The 23,833-nt window shown below is 51.1% G+C and overlaps 1 protein-coding gene across 1 annotated transcript in view; it reads right to left on the bottom strand.

Annotated features, from left to right (window-relative positions):
* MED12L (mediator complex subunit 12L) overlaps positions 1 to 23,833 on the bottom strand; it is a 356,828-nt gene that overhangs the window by 295,992 nt on the left and 37,003 nt on the right. Inside the window, exons 4-6 of the mRNA XM_066241720.1 lie at positions 17,229 to 17,420; positions 15,888 to 15,920; positions 12,038 to 12,197 (exon numbers count right to left, since the gene is read on the bottom strand). Coding sequence (XP_066097817.1) covers positions 12,038 to 12,197; positions 15,888 to 15,920; positions 17,229 to 17,420 — 385 coding nt within the window. The remainder of the gene's footprint in view (positions 1 to 12,037; positions 12,198 to 15,887; positions 15,921 to 17,228; positions 17,421 to 23,833) is intronic.

Genomic DNA, 23,833 nt, shown 5'->3' with positions numbered 1-23,833 from the left:
AGGAGGCACACAGGGACACAGGTATTGCCAGCAATGTGATTAGTGCTTTGACTTGTCATGGGACCCCGAGAGGAAGCAAGGGGGGCATTTTAGCCCCATCTTGCGGGCTGGTACCAAGGAGGTCCACAGACAATGCAGCCAGCAGGGAGGAAGACAGAGCAGAACGGGAGAAAGGGTCCCCAGTGAGGCTAGGGAGGCGGCCAGGGCCGGAGGTCCTCAGACGCTAGTGTGCAAAGTGGTCACCAGAGGGCGCTACGACTCAGAGGTTTCAACCCCGTAGCTGGCAAGGGGTCTAGAAACCTGCCTTTATAACCAGATGCCCGAAGACAAACACAGGCAATGACAAGCTATGGCGTTTGGTCTTTTTAATCACAAATGGTTACAAGCCACAAAAGGATTTTAGGCAAAGAAATCAGGTATGTAAATTCAGACTCTCGGGAAAGCTGTCTGGGAGACAAATGACAAGGAGGCTGCCCCGTGCAGCGGCGAGCCCACGGAGGCGGGAACAGAAGAGGAGCAGGCGGAACAGAACCATCCTGGTTCTGAAGAGGAGGGAACAGAGGGCTGGGCGCTCCAGGTCCATGGGCCGTGGACTGCGAGGTGGGACAGAGGCAGCGCGCAGGGGAGGAAGGAGGCCGAACCGCTGCCTCCACTACGTCGGGTTTCATTAACTTTCTGTTCTCACCAAGCTTCTTATTTGGAGGTAATTACAGAGTCCCATGCCATTGTAGAGAACAGCACAGAGAGATCCCACATACCTCTGACTAACTTTTGACTGACTTTTCCCAAAGGCTACCATCTTGTAAAACCGCAGCACATAACGTCACAACCAGGGTCGACACGGATGCGACCCAGCACGTGGACGCAGCTTCCTGGCCCTGACTTCGGAGGTGACCCCCTGAACGTGGGGTACTTGCGCAGTCACGGTCAACAGGTGGGCACACGGGTCCAACGGCCGGAAGGAGGGTCAGGGTGGGGCCGTGGGTGTGGGGACCGTTTCCTAGCAGGTTCAGTGGAAGTGTCCAGCAGACACGGTCCCAGGGGCAGGCAGCTTTACTCTGCAGGGAAGAACATCACTGTGCACTCACGGGGCGCCCCGCCCCGCCCACTGAGCCCGGGCGCACGCTGCTGGCGTGGTGGTGAAGAGCTCAGGACCCCCCGCCAGCGGCCTGAGTCCTGTCCCACGCCAGGTGCCAGCCAGCTGTGGGGTCCCGGGCAGCTCATTCTGCCCCCGGGTGCCTCAGCTGCTTGTCTGTAAACAGGCTGGTAAGTGTACTCGGCCTACAGGGCTGTTTTGAGAATGAAGTGATATGTAATGTGCTCAGAGCTGTGATGCGTGCCAGGAGGAAGCAAAGCTGCGTCACTCAGAGGGCTGGCGGGCAGCGGCCCACGGAGGGGAAGGCAGGCAAGGCAGGGTCTCACCGGCCACACCCAGGAAGGCCAGTAAGGAGCACAGGTGAGTCTGTCCAGGTGGAGCGCGCAGGTGGCTAAGGGAGACGTCTGGCCGAGTCTGTCTCTCTCTCTCTCCCTCTCCAGCTCGAGGGAAGGGTGAAAGCCAGGGCAGGAGCCTGAGAGAGGTCAGGAGCTGACGACAGGGCCTTCAGTTCACGGAGTGAATGATACAGCCGAGGGAGGAGAGGAAACACATGCCCCCGAAAGGACAAGTGCCACTCTTCGGGATGTACAGATAACCGCACAACTGTGACAGACAGTTCACGCGTCAGGATTTCAAGGTACACAGAGACCAGAGTGGCCAGGGTGGCAAGATCTCAGGCAGAGAGCGGGCAAGAAGAGCTGACACCGGGGGGGGGGGGGGCTGGCAGGGGCAGAGGGGCTGTGCCCCCCCACAGAGCGGCCACTCCTCACTGCCCCGCCCTGCCTGCAGGCCCCGGCGGCATCTGAGGCCCGAGGAGAAGAGCATTTGACTCTGCTTGGTCTCCCCTCCTGCTGCCGGGTCCCCGGTTCCTGTCCCGTTCCAGCGTAGACAACGCTAACCGCTCATCGGGGGATTTGTTTCTAGGTGTCTCTCTCCCTATCAACCCCATCCATGCCTCTGACGGCCAGGCTCTGGGCAACCACAGAATCCAATTTTAGCCCCTCGAACAAGAATTTCTTTTTCCACACGTCAGTCATACGACCAGCTTCCTGGCACAAGGACAGCCTGGGGGCTTCCTCCTCGTGGAGGGGCCCACACCAAGCCCGGCCGCAGGGGCCCCAGACCTTGTCAGCGGTTTGAGATCACCACCATGCTGTCCTCCAGGAAGGTTCTCAGTCTTTCCGGCTTCTGCAGAAACCCAAGTGAGGCTTGCCCATGGTGAGATATTCCCAGCATGAATAACGGGGACATTATTTTGACAAATATGACACTGGTACCTTTCATGAACCCTTTAGGACAAGTCCCCACCACCGTCCCCATCGGAGACCATGCCGTGGGTGGTCTGCGACCGCAGCCCTACCGAGGACACGCCCCGGTGCTCTCCTGAGCCCTGGCACAAAGGCCGGGACCACCCTCACCCGGGACCTGCTGGAGGTGCAGGCACGAGGGCCAGCTCGGAGGAGACCCTGCCTGCCAGCCGCTGCCTGAATCGTGACAGCGGGCACCTCACAGCCCACACCCCTCTCCCTGCTCCTGCTACACAGGACGCCGCAGAAAGCTCCGGTCACTGGCACAGCAAAATAAATTAACATTTTCTTTTTACACTTTGCATGGGCATTTAATTCCATGATGAATGAGGTCTGAATGATGTTTCTTTTTATTTAGTGAGAGGTGGGGAGGTAGAAACAGACTCCCGCATGCACTCTGACCGGGACCCACCCCGCATGCCCACCAGGGGGCGATGCTCTGCCCATCCGGGGTGTTGCTCTGCTGCACCCGGAGCCATTCTAGCACCTGAGGTAGAGGCCATGGAGCCGTCCTCAGTGCCCAGGCCAGCTGGCTCTAATCGAGCCATTTCAGAATGGCTATCAACAAATCAACAAACAAGTGTTGGCATGGATGTGGAGAAAAGGGAACCCTTGTGTACTAATGGTGGGAATGCAGACTGGTGCAGCCACTGTGAAAAACAGTATGGAGTTTCCTCAATAAATTTTAAAAAAAGTTTTTTAATTTTCACTTCTGAGAATATATTTGAAAAAACTCAAAACACTAATTCAAAAGAATATAATCACTCCGTGTTCACTGAAGCGGTATTTACAGTAGCCAAGATCTGGAAATAGATCAAGTGCCCATCAGTGGATGAGTGGGTAAAAAAAACAAAAAACCCCACAAAACTGTGGTACATTTACACAATGGAATAGTACTTGGCCATAGAAGAAAGGGAGGGAAAAAGAAAATCTTATCCTTGCAACAGCACGGATAAACCTGGAGAGTATCATGCTAAGTGAAACAGGCCAGTCAGAGAAAGACAAGTACCATGATGGGTGTTCTCACTTATATCTGGAATCTAATGAACAAAATAAAAATGAATAAAAGACAAAACAGAAATAGACTCATAGACACAGAGAACAGACTGACAGCTGTCGGATGGGAGGGGGTGGAGGGCTGGGTGAAAAGGTGAAGGGATTAAGCGCGCGCGCGCACACACACACACACAACATACACATACACACAACAGTGTGGTGAGAGCCGGCGGGAAAGGGGTGAGGGGAGGTGGAGGTGGGCAAAGGCAGTGGAAATGGAGGTAGAGACTTCGCTTGGGACAATGGGCACACAATGTAGTATGCCGGTGATGTTTGACTGAGTTGTACACTTGAAATTTGTGTGGGTTTGCCAACCAATGTCACCCCAATAATTCAAAAGAAATGAATAATAACAGGATTATAAACTGCCACATGCACAGGCACACATGCAGTGTGAGTCTCCACCCACCCACTGACAGGACAAGGTGCCGTGCACCCTGAGAGCAATGGTGCTTTCGGCATCCAGATCTTGCTGTCAAGACACCAGAAGAAGCAGGGTCCCTAGAGAGATGGCCAAATGAGGACCTGAGGCAGAAATCGTACAAGGGGCGCCTGGCCACCCTCCTGTGTCAAGCAGCAAACAGACGCCAGGTAAACGGTGTCACAGCGAAAGGACACAGGAGAGCCTGTAGTATCTCCCACTGGCCACCTCTGTTTGGGACAATGTGCACCAAAACGAACAACACGTGTCACTGGACGTAGAATACCGAATCAATAAAAACTCACAAACCCGTAACAATGACCAAAGAGAAGTTTTTTTAAAAATAGAGAAACTCATTTTTTCCACAGTAAAGGTGCAATTACAGCAATTCTCACTGTGAAGATTGATAATTAAAAAATGCGTTTAGCATTGACTCAGCCTTTTTCTAGAACGCGTTATGATTTATCACGGCTGATAAAAGAAAGCCTGTTTTTACAGAAGAACGTCGGTAGTTAGCCGTAGCCCATGCTACCGCGGTTTCGGGCGTGGCTCCGTGAATGCCAACACTTCCGAGGGAGGGCGGCTGGGGTCGGGACAGCTGCGGGCCCACTCACCCACGGTCCCTGTTCCCTTCTTGTTGGAGAATGCTCTTTAACAGACAGCCAGTTACCCCCTCAATTAAAACCTAATTTTCCTGCCTAGGTAAAGCATGAATTTAAATTACACTTAGACAAGCACTCCGTCCAACCTTCCGAGTTATTTCTATGGCATGCAAGGCGGACATGTTTTATAACAAATGAGATACAAGTGGTGGCAATCTTCACTTGTGTTGGAATCAAAAAAAGCTAGGCCCCAAACTGAAAGTAGCTGGTTGGCTCAGATAAGAGCCCAGACTGTCAATGGTGTGTTCAGCAGGGTTTATTTTTGCAGTCCAAATGGCTCAGTGAATATGTCGCAAATTAACTACCCGTGGTGCAGGAAGGGTAGCTGTTTCTTTGTATTGGGGGGGCGGGGCAGGGAGGGGATAGATAAGGACAGTGCTTCCAAGAGTACAATCAACCAAGAAGGCTCTCATCCAACTCTAGCCGCCAACCCAGCAAAACCCCGGGGTACACGGGTGAGCAGACCGGGTCCCGGGCAGTGGAACCAGGAAGCACTTTAACTTCTTCTGATCTATCTGGGTCGCCCAAAGGAGACCTCACACCCATGATACATCTTGTCACTCCTCACCAGATTGAGGACCCAACAATTCCCAACCAGAATTCGGGCTGCTCCCCTTATAAACAATTTCATCCTTCCCGTTTGCTCAGGTCTCCGGCCCCCGGGCCTGCGTGGCATTCTGCCTTCCCCGGCCCTCCTGAGAACCAGAGTTCTGACCTCCAGGCCCACCTACAGCCCCCACATCCCGCGGCTGCAGCTAGCAATGCTTCTGCCTCCAGGGGCCCAGACCCACCACATGCACACAGCCCAGCAAACAGGTTACCGCAGCAGGAAAGAGCAAACAGCCCCGAGGGAGTCCACCTCCCTCTGTGCCGGCCAGCCACCTCAAGTCCAAGCCCAAGTCCAAGGCTCGAGCCTCTCACACAGGAAACAAAATAAAACGTCCGCTGCGAGGCTCTGCTGATGGCTACAGAGAACGTCTACAAGGCTCCCAGCGCAGTGCCCAGAACGGGAAGAGCTGGCTGGTCGGGACAGTGACCCCGGTGGGGACGCGAGCGTGCTGTTAACAGTCTCCAATCATGGGCCGTTTACGGTGGGCCAGGCACAGCTGTGAACACTTCACAAGTACTGACTCATTTCATACTTAACAGGGCCCGTCACCCACCCTCATTTCAGACAAGAAACTGAGGGCCTACTGAAACACCAGTGGTCCTAAGAGGCCCCCCGTGGCCCCCGTTGTCAGCGCCCAGAACTCGCACATCCCACCGGAGCCACAGCCTCCTGTGGCCGCCCACGGGTCACTGACGCCTGAGCTGGGGGGGGGGGGGTCCTGGCAGCTCCACTCCTGGTCAGACTACCTGGTGACCCCAATTCTCTTCTGACAGAAATGCCTCTCCTAGCACAACACCCCCAACGCTCTTCTCCTGGGAAAAGATGCCTCTTCTTCCAAACTACTCGGACGTCACTGCCCCTTGGGTCTCCCTGGACTTCCCAAGTTCCCTGGGACACCCATTGCAGTTTATTTATCTCACTCTTAGCCCTAGGGCCTATATCCCAGCCTTCCAAACGTCGAGGAAGGAAGGAAGGGCTAACAGCTGCATTCTGCCTCTCCCCACCCCCCAGACCAGCTCAATATCTGAACAGGCCTCAGAGACCAGATGGCGAGGTTCCACACACCATCCACACACCAACCTCCTCATCTGTGAACAAAGTATCTCTCTCACCAAGTTCCTGAGTGGTTTGTTTTTTTTTTTAGGTCCCATAAGGTCTAAAAACTACAGCTTCTTCCTGCACACTTCCCTAATTCACTTCTATTTTAAAATCTCTGCCCTGGTGTTAGAATTCACCCAAGTCAAATATTTCTTTACCCTCCTTGACATTACACAAAACCTCATCCCTCAGCCTAGACGCCGCCCTGCACTGCTGGGACACGCTGCAGTGTGTCCGCTGACTGCCAGCTCCCCGGGCGGCAACCCCTCTGAGCTACACAGTGACAGTGAGCATTCTGTGTCGCTACGTTTCAAGAACTTACACACCTCTTGTTGCAGTTAGCCCATTTAACTTCAGGAAAAACTCTCTTCAGTAAAATCAAACAGCCGTGCTATAGTATGGGAACTGAAAATGAAACATGTTCCTATTACAAACAATAATATATATACATACATACATATCTATATATACATAATAAAATAAAAACTTCACAAATCCTAAGAACAATCACCAAAACAACCCAGTCATAAAACCAACACCAGAAAAGGGCGACACCGACAGTCAACCTTGCCCCAAATGTGCGGAGTGATCCTTCCCATGATTAAAGCCAGACACGGAACCTACTACTGCAAGTTAATCTTCTGAAATGTATGCACTTGAATCCAACTCAACCCACAGATCCGTGTGCAGTTGCCTGGCTGTATTGTTTGGGGGGAGAGTGAAACTCACTACATTGTAGCTATGTCTGCGCAGCCCAATGCTTCCACACGCACCACCCCGCTCACCTTGCTTACAGAAGCTGAAGAAGGCGCTGAGGACAGGCGGAAAGGGGGAGGCTATTTAGGGGCAGCAGGCCCACAGTAAACCAAGATATTCCAAAGCATGTGATTTCATATAGGATGGATAGTATGCTACTCCTGCATTTCAAAAACACATGTCAGGAGATGAACCGGATACTTATGTAGCTCAGTTACTTATTAGTTAGAAAGATACAATAGCCACTTTGCTGTGGAGAGATCTGGGAGGCACCACCTCACTCAAATGATCACAATGTCACCACCAGTACTGAGACCACGGGACACGATCTACTGAGACTCCTCCAGCACTGCTTCCCGGCATTCCTAGCAAAAAGGGCGTCGTCACTTGAATCTAATGACGAGGAGCTGGACAAACGCAAACCAAGGGACAGTCTACAAAACAACTGCTCTGTTCTCTTTAAGCAGAAGAACTGTTACAGATGTAAAACAGACTAAAAAAAAAAGACATGAAAAGAAAGGCAATATGGGTCCCCGGCCAGTGAGTGGTAGAGCGTCAGCTGGCGGGTGGAGGTCATGGGTTCGATTCTCGGTCAGGGCACACAGAGAAACTGACCATTTGCTTCTCCCCTGTCCCTCTCCCCTTTCTCTCCCTCTTCCTTTCCACAGCCAGTGGCTCTGGTTGGTTTGAAAGTGGCCCCAGGCGTGGAAGATACCTCGGTTGGTCTGAGGGAGTCAGCCTCAGGCACTAAAAATATCTCTGTACTCAAGCACTGGCCCAAGATGGGGTTGCCAGATGCATGTGGGAGTCTACCTCACTATCTCCCCTTCCTCTCACCTAAAAAATAAAAATAAAAATAAAAAAGGCAGTATAGATTGTGGGTCAAGGTTGAAAAGACCACTGTCCACAGCGACTGGAGACCCACAGACCCCGAGGGGCAGCCCTGGGAACAGGAGGCCCAAAGCTCGAGGAGATGCTAGACTGAGAGGCCAGGGCTGGACTCCAGACACGCACGCACCTTAAAAATACTTCCAGTTTTAGCCTTAAACATTGTTTAGGTCAAAGCTTTTCTACTGTACCACGAGACGTTGTATAGTAGTAGGCACTTGATTTTCATGGATTGAAAATTCACACTTTTTTTTTTTAATTTTTTTTTTTACTTATTATTCATTTTAGAGAAGAGAGAGAGAGAGAAGGGGCAGGAAGCATCAACTCCCATATGTGCCTTGACCAGGCAAGCCTAGGGTTTCGAACCCACGACCTCAGTGTTCTAGGCCGACACTTTATCTACTGCGCCACCACAGGCCAGGCAAAAATTCACACTCCTTAATACACATGAATAACCATAGAGACCTATGAACTATAACACTCTGTAAATAAACCAAGTCAAAACACAGAATCATGTTATGTGGTTTATAGGGAGAAAAAAAAAGCAACCTAGTGGGTGAATCTAACCCACCATCCACTGTGGATGTGCAAACAGTAGAAATTTCAGGTTTGTGGGGGCAGAAAGTAACCCCATCAAAATACCAACCGGTTACACTGGGAAGAAAATGAAGGGCAGATGTAATGAGTCTCACAGAAAGTCCATGATGCTCGCTAGAAACTGGAGTGAGGCTTCCCTCCGTCTATTTGGTGGAGGAAAGCATGTGGTCCTGGGATACACTCGTATCTGGGATTCCGGACAACTCCGTCCACACGCGTTCTGCACAAATGATAAGGGCCTGTCAAACGTTTATTTGTCCCAGAATTGTTTTATGTTCCATTTGGCAGATTCATTCCTGCACAATCACCCTTTTTTGCTTTTCTGTGACAGTTAAAATCAGATTAAACTAAGCATCGAGGAAAACAGTGACAGGAACAAGTTACAAAAGCATATGAAGAGAATCTGAAGGCTGGAGGAGTCGACTCTCCAACACAGCGGGGGCTGAAGTTCCCAGGATTATGAGCTAGGGCAAACGGCGCATGCGCACACACGCACACGCACGCGCACGCACGCACACACGCACACACACATACACACACACGCGCGCGCACGCACACACGCACGCAAACGCACACACACGCACACGCACACACACACACACACACACGCCCCTCAGACCTAAGTAGTCATTTATTTCTCTCAGAGATTGCTGAGCGCCTTCTGTATGCCAGGTGCTGTCCTACAGGATCCAGCGCTCAACAAATCTGATGTTTCTCACGAGAAACATTATAGCTGGGAGAGGGTGGAGATAAGTGATCACAAATTAATTCAAGTGGAACATGAGATGGTATTAAGAGCTCTTACGAGCCTGACCAGTATAGAGCATCGATGTGGGACGCTGAGGTCCCAGGTTCAGAACCCTGAGGTCGCCAGCTTGAGTGTGGGCTCATGCGGCTTGAGTGTGGGGTCACCGGCTTGAACCTAAATGTTGCTGGCTTAAGCAATGGGTCACTGGTGCAACTGGGGCCCTCCAGTCAAGGCACATGTGAGAAAGCAATCAATGAAAACTAAAGGGATGCAACTACAAGCTGATGCTTCTCCTCTCTCTTCCTTCCTGTCTCTCTCCTCAAAAAAACAAAAACAAAACAAAACAAAAAAACCCATAAAGGAGCTGTTACAAAAACTAAAGCAGGACAAGAAGACAAGGTGACAGGAGACAGGTCTGGGAAGGCATCCCAGAGAAGGTGCCATCAGAGCTGCTGGCAGAGCAGGGAGGGCGCAGGCGGCCATCCATGGGTGTGGGTGTGGGGGGAGAGAGCATAGCACAGGCCAAGGCCCTGAGGCCACAGTGTGCCACAGCTCACTGCTGTCGCTGGTGTCGGCTGATGTAGAAATCTGAGTGAGACAAGGAGGACTCTGAGCACAGGAGTATGGCCTCGCTGACATGTTAGTGACAAAGTAGAAAGCCGTCATTAGAGAAGCGAGAACGGGGCCCAGATCAGCCAGCGGCCCCCGTGACAGCACGAGAAAGGGCGGTGGAGGGCTGGGACTGGGGGCCAGTGTGGCCGCGGAGGGCGGAGGGACACACCGTCAGCTGCCGGCTGCACTCTGAAAGTGAAGCTCGCAGGACGGCCGCGGGACCGAACGCTGCGCTCTGGAAGAAGAAGAGCCCAGGGCGACAACACACGCGGCTTCTCCCTCCGCCCACCCGGGGACGACACCAAGGTCTGCTGAGAGGGGAGCCTGCGGGAGGTGCAAAGGCCGGGCCGGAGGTGCCAGGATGAGCACCTGCTGTGCCCTAGGCTTCCGGTGCCTACCCGGCATGCAAGTACAGGAGGCTGGCGAGCAGCGGACAGGAGGGCCGCGGGGGAGAGCCACAGAGGCCCTCAGTGTCGAGAGGCAGACACGGAACAAGAACTGCATATATATGTGCGGGTGCGGGTGCACATGCGTGTGAGCGTGTGTGTGTGCACACGTGTGAATAAAGGCGAGCTCAGGAAGGAGAACCGACACGGAGAAGAGGAACTTGAACCTTGCATCTTCTGCAGCCCCATTTGAAAATACAGAAACGAGAGCATTTCTTTAGTAATAAAAAGGGGGCACTTCTTGTGTCCCCCAATAAAATAAGTAGATGAGGAAATAAGAAGCTGATGAAAAAAATTAAACTCAGAGTGCAGCATAACTGAGGACCGTGAGAACCACACTCAAAGACAGCCACTGTTAGCGGGCGTGACCACCCCGGCTTCACCTAGACATTCACACACTCACACACACACACTCACACACGCACATACAACACACTCACTCACACGGGGTGTTTTCTTCACTGGAGTTCATTTTTGCTTGCTTGTTTTAATATAGGAGATATGCTAACCCTCAAAGTGACAGCCATAAAATTCATGTTTTGTTTTGTTTTGAATTGTTTTTATGCTCTCAGAGCCATATCACAGCCCCGCCTGCCGCTTCTTGAAGACCCTGCCTGATCGCAGGACACCCACTGTCTGTCCCTCCTCCTCAGAGCTTCAGAGTTGGGTCCTCCTGTACAAAATCATAAGCGCACTTTCATTTCATAGGAACCTGCTTGTAACCCTATTGTTAAACGGGCATCTCTCTGTATATAACGCTCTGCACATTGCTAATGTGGCAACAGGCCTTTCATAAAGCATGTTTTAGCGTCGCCTCAAGGAGTCGCTGTCTAATCACCAAGAGGGTGAAGGCTGTGGCTAAAAATACCTTCCCTCAGTTCATTCAACAAATACCTACCATGAACCAGCGTGCATGCGCGCGCGCGCCTGTGTGTGTGTGTGTGTGTGTGTGTGTGTGTGTGTGTGCGCGCGCGCGCGCGCACATGCTCACAGGTGTACGCCGGGGGAATGACAGACACAAAGATAATTTCAGAGAGTGAAATGCGCTGTGAAGTAAACAGCAACCCGTGAGGCCATCACTGGGTGGGTGGGTGGGGACAGGAAGTGCTCTTCAGCGAGGGGTCCACAGAAAGGCTGCCGAGGAAGGGACACCTGAGCCAGGGCCTCAGGGCAGAGCAGGCACAGAAAAGCCCTCCAGAGCAGCCGGGCACAGGGACGAGCCGACGCAGACTCCCAGGAAAGGAGGGGGCGAGAGAAGGCAGGCGGCCCGGCCGGAACCTCCCCGGGAGCAGGGGCGGATTGGGGGCGGAGCGGGGGCGGCCTCCATGGCCACAGGGAGATCCTGGCTGTGCCTCCTCGCTGCAGTAAGACACGGTGGTGAAGCCATAGATAGGGGTGTGAACGGCTCTGACACAGGCTCAGGGGTCAGTGTGGCAATGGCGGAAGGAACAAGTGTGGAAGCGGGGACACCAGCTAGGAAGCTGTCACGGCATCCGGCCAAGAGAGGCTGGCGGCTTAAACCAGCACTTCAACAACCGTGGTCGTGAAAAGTCCTCGGGTGCAGGGCACGGCCGAGGTGACGTCAACGGGGCCTGCTGATGGGGTCAGGGTTCCGGGGCTGGGTGCCGGGGACCAGCCTCTCCATCCTCACTATGACCCCCCAGCACTCACCTCGCTGGGCCGTGTGCAGAGGGTGTAGGCGGCAGCGACACACACACCACGGCACACTGTCTCGCTTACCCAGGTTGGGGTCCGTCGACTGGCGTTTCTTCATTTTCGCTTCAGAGAAAGCAGAGTAATAGGCACAAGTCATCTTGATCAGCCACGTTGCTCGGACCATTGGCACTGAATATTTAGCTAAATATGCAAAAACGTCTTCTTTTTTACTAAGGATGGGAACCTGAAAAGGAAATAACATATTTATAACAATCGCGTACTATGTGCACTGCTAGGCCAAAGAGACTGTTACTTCTGCTAGTTCTAAGAAAGGATACCCTTTTTTAAAAAAGTATCTCCTTAATAGATTTTATAAAAATTTTCACTAAGAGAAAAAATGACAGAAACCATGTTAGCACATCGGCAACAGTTTTATCAGCTGTGTTTTCTTACTTATAAAAACAAATTATCTGCAAATTTCCACATGCTGAAAGCTACCCATCAGAGCAACAAAACAGAAAAAATAATTGCATGACAGTGCTCCGAGTTCATCTCAACCCTGGGAGGGACAGGTCACGTTGAAAAGCTGCCCGACTCTACAATTCACCCAAGAACACCTTTCTGTATAAAGCTTTTCGACTGCACCATTTCGTAAGAATGAACAACTTCCACAAAGCTGCTAAAAAGTGCCTTTAGCCCGAAATTTAAAATAAAAGCTAAAATGATGAATCAGGGAATCTGCCTAATAAACCCTGAGCTAGAAATAGCCGGGTAATTAATTCACTGATGGAAAGTAGGCACTTGGGGCAGCTAACTGCTTCCTCTGGACCACAGAGGTACTATTTAGCAAATTAGTCATCCCATGCAGCACCACACAGCTTGAAAGAGTTAACGCACTCTTTTAGAATTCCTCATAAACATCCTGGACCAAGCTCCCTCATCTATGGATAATCTACCCCATTTCTGAATACAAGCGGGCCTGACAAAGAGTCTGCTGGCTGTGACAAAGCAGGACAGAGGCAGGGACAGGGGGAGCAGGTGCACCCCCAGGGGCGGGACGAGTGCCTCTCCGCCCCGTCCCCCACACCAGCCCCTCAGTCCAACCCGTCCCGCCAGGCTCTTCATTTATCCATGTGACAACAAACGCCAACCTGGTCCGGTTCAAAGGGCAAAGCAAAAGAACGACATGTGTCAAAAGTACAGCAATTTGTCTTACATTGCCGATTCCAAAGATCTCTCCATGCCAGCCAAAGTGTTTCCAAGCCATGGACTTGACCCTCCCCTAAGGGCCCACAGCCACGGTCATCTACAGCCTCCCCTAAGGGACCTCAGCCACGGCCATCTACAGCCTCCCCTAAGGGCCCACAGCCTCCCCTAAGGGCCCACAGCCACGGCCATCTACAGCCTCCCCTAAGGGCCCACAGCCACGGCCATCTACAGCCTCCCCTAAGGGCCCTCAGCCACGGCCATCTACAGCCTCCCCTAAGGGCCCTCAGCCTCCTCTAAGGGCCCACAGCCACGGCCATCTACAGCCTCCCCTAAGGGCCCTCAGCCACGGCCATCTACAGCCTCCCCTAAGGGCCCTCAGCCACGGCCATCTACAGCCTCCCCTAAGGGCCCACAGCCTCCTCTAAGGGCCCACAGCCACGGCCATCTACAGCCTCCCCTAAGGGACCTCAGCCACGGCCATCTACAGCCTCCCCTAAGGGCCCACAGCCTCCCCTAAGGGCCCACAGCCACGGTCATCTACAGCCTCCCCTAAGGGCCCACAGCCACGGCCATCTACAGCCTCCCCTAAGGGCCCTCAGCCATGGTCATCTACAGCCTCCCCTAAGGGCCCAAAGCCACGGCCATCTACAGCCTCCCCTAAGGGCCCACAGCCACGGTCATCTACAGCCTCCCCTAAGGGCCCTCAGCCACCCCTAAGGGCCCACAGCCTCCCCTAAGGGCCCACAGCCGCAGCCATCTACAGCCTCAGGCTCCACGCCCCACACTCTTATTCGATCCTGAGTTGGAAAGCAAGGTTTCAAGTCAGGTAACTGATTCATATAACACAGCATTTCTCTCTTAGTTAACCAAATCCACGCTTAGTTGTACATGTGTTATAAAATTTGACTATCCACACATTTGGTACAAAAGCGTGATCCCAGATTTAAAAGATCAGTGGGTTGGTTTTTTTTAATAAGCCAAAGCACTGCCACCTGGTTTCACTGGAAATCACCGGGTTCTCACCAAGGAAAGGCCAGGCTGCTCCAGGAGCGGAGGAAGGAGCCGATTGGTGGCCCCGAGAAGCAGTGTATCCATGTGCCACATCCCACGGGCAATGGAACAGACCTCTGACCACACAGTCCCCACCTGGGTGCTGACTCTACAGCGCAGCCCCCGTGAAAGAGGCAGTGACACCGTCCACCCCTGACAGAAAGGGTCACGAAGGCCACGTGGGCCAAAGCCATAACCGCAGCGATAAAATTTTAACAGGAAAACTGAAAAATTTAGCTTCCGACCCACATCTTTTGGTGGAGTACGGGGCTCTGGAGTTCCTGTCGTTGAAGCCAGGGGTAAGAAAAGCACAGATTTAAATACCCAACAAAGACCCGAGGTGCTGCGCTCCACCTCCAGTGTGGTATCGGGGAGAACAGAGCTCGGAGTCAGGGAGTTCGGTTTCCCCAGTCAAGGTCAGGATGCCTCTTAATCAGATACATCAAAAGATTGTGTGATACCAAGGCCAGGAAAGATAGGCAGATGCAAAAAGTAAAATTAGCATCTCCAAAGAAACATTCCTAACAATATCTTTAGTAGATGCCTAGAGGATTTTTTTTTAACAGTGACTGACAGGGGGAGACAAACCTTCTGACTATGTGAAATGTTCGGACGGAATAGCAAACAAAACCCAGCCACAGTTCCCGGACGGGCAGCAGAAGGAGAACCTCTCGCTTAGCTCACTGCACCTGGGCCAGAGCCCTAGCCAAGGGCTGGCCCAAGTCAAGGGCTCTAGAATTCAGAAGAACATATGTGAAGAAAGTTACTCAACTCAGGAAAAGACACACAGTGATGGTTTTGTCAAATTGACGGTTTGGGCCAACTCCGGAGGGAAACGTCTGTCCTGACTGAAGTATGACTTCCCTACAGTGACGGATTCTATCTTCAGGGAAGAAATCGCCTGACGTCCACGGGTAGCTGAACCCAAGCAATCCCTGGTGGCTGTCTGGTGTCCAAATCAAGCCCGAGCCGTGTGTAATGCCAAGAGGAAACGGAGACACCTAGCCTGCGAGGCTTTTCCACCCCTGACTCACCTTTCCCCTCGGATGCACATCCCATCAGCATCCTCTGTTCCGAAGCAGGGATGCAGACGAAAGGAAATCCCATGGTCCACATTAATCCAAGTCACCTGATGTGAACACGTGATACCTAGTGACCTGTTCAATAGCTAGGGTATCGCTAGGGGCCAGAAGCCCCCTTTTCCAAATCCAGCTATGCCCGCGGTTGAGTTAAGGGCCCTCTGCAGGGCACTGCTCGACCTCTCTGCAGCTACACACGTGGGCGCCTGGGGCTCTATAGTAACAGGAAGCCAGGACCAGAAACCCCATCCGTCCCATGCAGGGAACTATTCTGAACTCTCGATCAAAGCTGGAAGATGACTCAGGATCTCAGCAGGAAAATGAAGGTCTTCTGCATTAAGCCATCACAAAGGTCAATACCGAAATTAAAGAAACACTTAAGCTTTCTAATATGAAGAACCCACAGAAAGTGTAATCTTTTACACGACTCAGCAAGAGATTTCTCCACATCAAGAAGATGGTATGCTGAAGAGGGGAGGGGAAGGGAGGGGACAATCTTCAGAAATGCCCAAGAAAAGAATACTTCAAGGCACAGTCAATGGTTTTATAGAGAACACATCTTTAACTTTGCAAAAATAAATAACATCAGGGCTTACCTGAGGAACACCTGACTTGGCCAGAGGCAGCTCCTAATAAAGAGAGAAGAACAGTGGCTAATACACCAGACCGCAATGCACCGCCCTCCTAGAGATGAGACCACTACACCCCTCGGGCAAGGGCATCGGCTCCTCGCAGGCACTCCCTTTCAGGAAGTGTCCACAAAATGCATTCCAAAGGCTTATTTTAAAAAGGAAAGCCTGACAAGGAAGCTATCAGGCTGCCCACATGGGAGCTGAAGGTACTAACCAGCGTGGAGGATACGGACTGCTGTTAGAAAGCCCACAAACAGCGATGGGCGCCCTCTGACTTGCATGGCCTCCGGATACCTTTCACAGGCCACGGTGGGCCGCGTGGGACAGGTTCATCACTGGGCAAGAAATGCCACGTGGCCCCACCTGGGCTGAGACAGGAGGCCTCGGGCCGCCTACTGCGCTTCCCACGGACTTGGTTGCCTTTAACCCCACAAATCTATGAAAGGCAACGCCACACAATGAAACTACAGCGAAGTAAAGGCAATGGCAGCTACTGGCCCTCTTTTCAAAGAAACGAGCAAATACACAAAGGAGCTCTCCCCTGAGCGGGGCCTGCACGAAGCCGGGCGATGGAAACTCAGAATCAGGAGAAGATGCCACGCCACCCCCGCCCGGAACTAAAGGGTTTCAGGGGATAAGAAAGTGCTGTCGTATTATTTGAAAGGTGAGCAAGAAATAAGAGATCAAGGCTCACAGGGACGTTTCTAGCCCTCGTCTGGAGTTCAAAAGGCATTTTATATTAAGATTGTTCAATCTATGTGTTATTTCCCATTTGAGGAAAATGACCAAAGGCAAAGAGTTTTAAGAGAATCCTCCCTCTCATCTCTTCCCCCCCCCCACCCCACCCCTCAAAAAAGCCAGGAGCTCTAAGCAAACTTGCCCATGTTGCTCTAAAACTTTTCCAAAGAAGTTTCTCAAGTGCACACGGAATCACCTGTCACTCTCTCCTGCTTGTTAGAAAAGAGACCTGGCTTCAGGCATGGAAGTAACATACAGCAAGGATTTCCACATACACCTCGGACATCCTGGGCTAAGATCACTGGAAACGCAAGGGAAATGAAGTCGCGTTGCCTGTTTCTGATTTTAAAAGCTTGTGCACAAAAACCACTTGCAGTGTGGCACGTTTAGGTCTACGGCTGTCCAGGGCACAACGAGGGGCACACACCTGGTACAGTGTACCCGCCCCTGGCGCTGAGTTCCGGAGACAGTCGGGGAGAAAAGAAATACACGCTTGAACGTCACTTCAAACATCTTCATGTCTATAAAAGGCCATCGTTAACACAAGGTAAGAAAAAATTTTAATACCTTTTTTGCCAAAACTGCAAGTGGTTTATTTCCCGCCAGGTCGGAGAACCAGCTGTGGATGGCGCTCTGCGACCGGGGCGTGACCAGCCAGTAATTATCTTTCGCATTCACTTGTGGCTTCTTCTTCCCCGTGTCCTGGAAGGTGTTCAGCCTCAGCTTCTCGGCTAAGATGCTGCTAAAATAAGCTCCAATCTGAGGAGACAGCGGAAAAGAGAGAGAGGAGGTTTAAAGACAGGAAGTATGTCAGGAATGTATGTCGGTATTTCATTCTTTATATATTAGCTGAAAATCTTCAGACGGCCCGTCAGAAAATAAAACGGCACCTTAAGTCCTTGAAATCAAGAGCGGTGATTTTTTTAATCTGACAACGCAGAAATCCCACAGCACCTCTGTTCTGCGATTAACAGCACTTCGCCCAAAAAAAGAAGAAGAAGAAGAGCCTCTGAAAATCTCTGGTAAAATCAAATGAATTACGTCCTGAATAAATGTCAAGAGAAAGGGCTCCACTCTCCCGTTCGGCTCCTCGGAGGGAATCTTCTTCCTGAGAGGTGTTGCAGAGAAAGCCCAGTAAGTGAGCCATCTACCCTAATAATCATTTTCTCTTGTTTCATCTTAATACCATGTATTTTTGGGAAGGAAAACTCTGTATTTACACTCAGTGCTTTTTAAAAAGAATCTGGAGAAATTTAATTGATTTAAATGGAAAATTACAAGAGTCAATTAAATTAAGTATTCAGCATTTTTGATTGGGCTGCCAATCACGGGAGAACAAGAGTTTCAAGAGAAAGCTGCTGTGTGCTCTGCACGGAGCCCAGCAGCACAGCGGCCCAGTGGCAACGGCCGCCTTTTCACCTCAACCAAAATAAGAGAGGACAGAAGACGGAAAGACAGTAAGGAAGGAGACAACGCAATCTTTAAAAATTAAATGAATCCATTAAAATAAAACCGCCTGACCAGCTGGTGGCACAGTGGATAGTGTCAAACTAGGATGCAGAGGACCCAGGTTTGAAACTCCGAGGTCGCCAGCTTGAGTGTGGGCTCACCAGCTTCAGCACAGCTCACCAGCTTGATTGAGGGGTCGCTGGCTTGAATGTGGGATCATAGACGTGACCCCAAGATTGCTGGCTTGAAGCCCAAGGTCACTGGCTTGAGCCCAAGGTCACTGGCTTGAGCAAGGGGTAACTAGCTCTCCTGTAATCCCCCCCCCCCGTCAAGGCACATATGAGGAAGCAATCACTGAACTAAGATGCCATAACAAAGAACTGATGCTTCTCATCTCTCTCCCTTCCTGTCTATCTGTCCCTATCTCTCCCTCTCTCTCTGTCAAAAAAACAAAAAAACAAAAACAAACAAAAATCTCATTGGAATTTCCAAGAGTCCTATCAAAATATCACATGTCATTCCCTGGAAATTCTATAATAACGTGATGCAATTTTTAAAATCTTTTTTAAATTTAATTCAGAAAATTAAATTTAACAGGGTGACATTGATCAATAAAAGTAAATAGGTTTCTTGCCTGACCTGTGGTGGCACAGTGGATAAAAGCATCTACCTGGAATGTTGAGGTTGCTAGTTCAAAATCCTGGGCTTGCCCAGTCAAGGCACATATGGGAGTTGATGCCTCCTGCTCCTCCCCACCCCCCCACCCCCGTCCCCTTTTCCTCCCACAGCCATGGCTCGATTGGTTCAAGCATATCAGCTCTAGGCCCCAAGGATGGCTCCAGGGAGCCTCAGCATCAGGTGCTAAAAATAGCTCAGTTGCAAGCATGGCCCCAGATGGGCAGAGCATCAGCCCCAGATGTGGTTGCCGAGTGGATCATGGTCAGGGCGCATGCAGGAGTCTGTCTCTCTATCTCCTCTCCTCTCACTGGGAAAAGAAGAAGAAAAAAAAACGAGTAAACTAGTCAGAGAAACCTGTTTTACAATTATACTCTCTTCTATGTCCTTGACAGCAACAGAATACAGTGACTGTCTTACATGGGCTTTACCTCCTAACAAACCTGGTGAACTGCACACTCCAAACAAAGCCAACATTTCCAAAACAGAGAGAATAAAATGTACATTAGGACCCCCCCAAAAAATCAAAACATAATCACACCTTTAATTTTAGTGTAACAACAGTATACACTCACGGTATTCCAAGATAAAAAAATCAATCAATCAAGAGCCTCGTTCCCAAGTCATAATGCCTACCTTCAGGTAAAAAACAGGATTAGTTTAAGACTTTCCAGTGTTTCTTTATGTGAATATGCACAAACAAACGGGAGCGAACCATTTTTCTCCTTTTCATATGTATACTTCCTCCTGCACAATGAGCACAGGTCTGAGAGCCTTCCACATCTGCATATGAAGAGCTCCCCCTCCGTGTCTATGGACACAACACTGCTGCATGGAGGGTCCATGCTTTACTGAATCAAGCGCCTGCTGACGGACAGCTGGAGTGCTCATTCCAAACTTCTGCTCTTACCAATCCCCTTAAAATGAACAGCCTTCCCTATTTATTATTTCATACAGGGACAGTGATTAGCTTTCACATAAAGCTCCAGAATTCCGATTTCCGAATTCTTACATTTTAATCAATATTGCGAGACAGCCCCCCTCCCCACAAGGTTTATACCAATTTGTATGCTCTCGGACAAGGTATGAGAGAGAAGGTTTAATTTCCAACTTGTTTCCATCCCTCCAAATCTATTTTAAAAGTAATTTATTCGATAAAAAATTGTGAAAAGTTTAAGGGCTACACACTATAGTTCATATAGTTTAATATTTATAAGATCAAATTCCCCTCTGAGAAGGTTTGATACCTTGAGTCAATTTCACAGGGAAGGTGACAGCAGCAGAAGTTGTCATGGGTGATATTTCTATTCCTTGTTATTTAAATTGACATAAAACTTGATACAATTGAGAACTATCTGGCAGTTCAAATGAAGAAGCCTACAACATGCATCTTCTCTGTTACAAACTAAACCGTGTATTCCCAAAATTCAGATGTGGAGTCCTGCCAGTCTTTGCAGACAGGGCCTTTAAAGAGGTAGCTGTGTTAAATAAGTCGATAGGGCCAGTGTCCCTATAGAGAGGGAGGCCACCCCAGAGATGCACGGACACGGTGGAAGGACTGTCAGAAGACAGAGCAAGAGGGCAGGCAGCATGTGCACACCAAGGAGAGAGGCCTCGGGAGGAACTGGACCTCTGGCACTTCGATTTTGGACTCCCAGCCTCGGGAACTGTGAGAAAATAAAATGTTCTCAGAAAAAAAAAAATCACATTTCTGTCATTTTAGCCACCACGTCTTTGGTCTTTCCTTACGGCAGCTCTAGAAGACTAATGCACCCTCTGGGGAAGCAATATTCTCCTATGGATTTATCCTAAAGAACAAAAGCTATATATTCAACTACGACTACCACCTCTTTATTAGTAACCGTAAAAAACTGGCAACAGCTCGTTGTATGTGCTCGCAGCTTCGGTCCATTATAGAATATAAATGATGAAGCGTTACCTATCCATCAATTCTTATAAGTACAAATACCTCGGCCTCAACGGTAAGTACATACAAAACATGTTTCATATTTCAAAAGTATATGTTAGGGAAGATGAAAAAGTCTTGAAGACGGATGCTGGTGATAGTTGCACAGCAATGTGAATGCACTTAATGCCACAGAACTGTACGCTTCAAATGCTGCTGCAATGGTAGATTTTACGTGATGTATATTTTACCACAATAAAAAAAAAAAGAACAAAACTACAAGGTATGTAATTGTGGCTGTAGTGATAAAAAGTTTCACGATTGGAAGAAAGACAAAACTGAAAGCATTGCGTTTGGCCGAAAGGATCACTGTAGAAGATGCTTCTACTTTCTTTCACATCATTTAAATAATATTTCAATTGATAATTTAGCAAACTGTCAAGTACATATGTGATTGTGTGTATATATGTGCACAGTAAAGAGGTCTGGAATGATACACAAACCTTTAACAATGGGATATCTCTGGGGAGGAAGGGGAAAGTATGGAATTTGTCTATCTGACTACTTTTATTTGTATGTATGATGGTTTCAATTTAATAAAAGTATATTAATATTTGTAAAATAGAAATAAGTCAAAAACAGAAATAACTGAAAAATCAAACCTTCAAAGAATATAAACAGAAACAAAGCATTCAATCTAAGTATCTAATTATTAACACAACTGCACAGAAAAAGAATTATTTATTTTAAGTGAGAGAAGAGGAGATGGTGAGACAGACTCCCACATGTGCCCCAACCAGCATCCACACAGCAACCCCCATCTGGGGCCGATGCTCAGACCAACCGAACTATCTTAAGCACCCAGGGCTGATACTCAAACCAACTGAGCCACTAGCTGCAGGAGAGGAAGAGGGAGATAAGTGGGTGGGAGAGAAGCAGATGGTCATTTCTCCTGTGTACCCTGACCAGGGATCGAACCTGGGACATTTGGATGTCCACACACCAGGCTGACATTGGATCCACTAAGCCAGCTGGCCAGACCCCAGAAAAAAAAATTTAATTCAAGGAAATTTATTTTTAAGTCAAGAAAAATTTTAACACAACATTCTGACAGTATACTTTTTTATTCCTGACATTTTTTTAGCTCTTCAAATTTGTGGTTTATCAGGAGTGACTGAAATAAAACTGTAACCGAGTCCCACTGTCATCATGGGAACGGCTTTAAGAAGGAACCGGTCAGATGAGTATTACTGCTTCCACTGTCAACCAGTAAAGAGTTGCTGTGGATAAAGAGCCAACAGTCTGCCAAGAATGCTCAAGTGTGTCATATAATACAACATGCCTGCTCCCGGGGCGGGGTGGGGGCCAGGAAATCATTGACGTGAACTTCTTGACCTCCTCATACAAGACAAGCACAAAAGCAGCGCCGTGCCTCAGAGAACACGGGCCCTGCGCCCTTGAGAAAAGGCTCTGCCTCCTGCACACGAGCATCTGCCCCGGCAGCCAAGCGTGCCCGTGTACACGACACCAGCTCCTCTGCACCCACCCCGCATCGTTGTGCAGCGACAAACAGCGTCACACGGAAAGGAAGCCAACCCAGCCGCCACCGCCGCCATGACAGACTGTGCCACCGTGCAGCTGAGGAAGACGCTGGTCCTCTGGGACCGGGACACACGCCCTCCGCCGTGTCACAGGTGCTGCAGCGGGCCGCTCGGCGGGTCAGGACGCCCTGCACAGACACGGGGAAGCCTCGGCCCAGGCCAGGCCTCCGACCCCACCCGGTTTTCTGATCTCAGCCAGGCTGCCACCGAGGCCTTCGACTCCTCTCAGCTCCAGCGCCGCCCACATCCGCTGCAAGACCAACACGGGCAAAACCAAGAGCCTACGCAGAACACAAGGAGGCGGCCCAACAGCACCGCCTGGTGCCTGAGTCCCTGCAAAGTGGTCCAGAACCGGGTCCTCCCGTCCACGCCACCCAGGGAGAGCGTCTCCATGTATTAATATGTCTGAAGGCAAAGCCGGGTGGGGAGAGATCTGATGACCCTGGCCTGTCACCACGCCAGGGGGACAGGACTCCCTGCTCCTTGGGGACACGGGAACCAGGCAGTCCCTAATGCCCCTGCACTGCTTGCCTGCGGTCATCTCCCTCCTGACCTGCGGCCCCCGCGGCAGTAGCTGGACCCGCTCGATGGGTGCGCCCGCCATCACGGCCGGCCGCAGCCGCTCCACTGGCCAGGACGGAGCGGAGAGGAGCGGAGAGGAGCGGCCGTCACGTGGACAGAGCGGAGAGGAGCGGCAGCTGTCACGTAGACGGAGCGGAGAGGAGCGGCCGTCACATGGACGGAGCGGAGAGGAGCGGCCGTCACGTGGACGGAGCGGAGAGGAGCGGCAGCCGTCACGTGGACGGAGTTGAGAGGAGCGGCCGTCACGTGGACGGAGCGGAGAGGAGCGGCCGTCACGTGGACGGAGCGGAGAGGAGCGGCCGTCACGTGGACGGAGCGGAGAGGAGCGGCCGTCACGTGGACGGAGAGGAGAGGAGCGGCAGCCGTCACGTGGACGGAGCGGAGAGGAGCGGCCGTCACGTGGACGGAGCGGAGAGGAGCGGCAGCCGTCACGTGGACGGAGCTGAGAGGAGCGGCCGTCACGTGGACGGAGCGGAGAGGAGCGGCAGTCACGTGGACGGAGAGGAGAGGAGCGGCAGCCCTCACGTGGACGGAGCTGAGAGGAGCGGCCCTCACGTGGATGGAGAAGAGAGGAGCGGCAGCCGTCACGTGGACGGAGCGGAGAGGAGCGGCCCTCACGTGGATGGAGAAGAGAGGAGCGGCCCTCACGTGGATGGAGAAGAGAGGAGCGGCAGCCGTCACGTGGACGGAGCTGAGAGGAGCGGCCCTCACGTGGATGGAGAAGAGAGGAGCGGCCCTCACGTGGATGGAGAAGAGAGGAGCGGCAGCCGTCACGTGGACGGAGCGGAGAGGAGCGGCAGCCGTCACGTGGACAGAGCGGAGAGGAGCGGCCGTCACGTGGACAGAGCGGAGAGGAGCGGCTGTCACGTGGCAGGGACGAAGACGTGGGTGACTGCGGGGCCGAACTAATAACCCGCAGGGACTGCGGGCTCCAGCTAACTGGATACCCTCAATCAAAG

The sequence above is a fragment of the Saccopteryx bilineata genome, chromosome 8 (assembly GCF_036850765.1).
Source record: "Saccopteryx bilineata isolate mSacBil1 chromosome 8, mSacBil1_pri_phased_curated, whole genome shotgun sequence".
NCBI lineage: Eukaryota > Metazoa > Chordata > Mammalia > Chiroptera > Emballonuridae > Saccopteryx > Saccopteryx bilineata.
The sequence above is the reverse complement of the archived record's forward strand: the minus strand, read 5'-3'. Positions and strand labels throughout refer to the sequence as shown.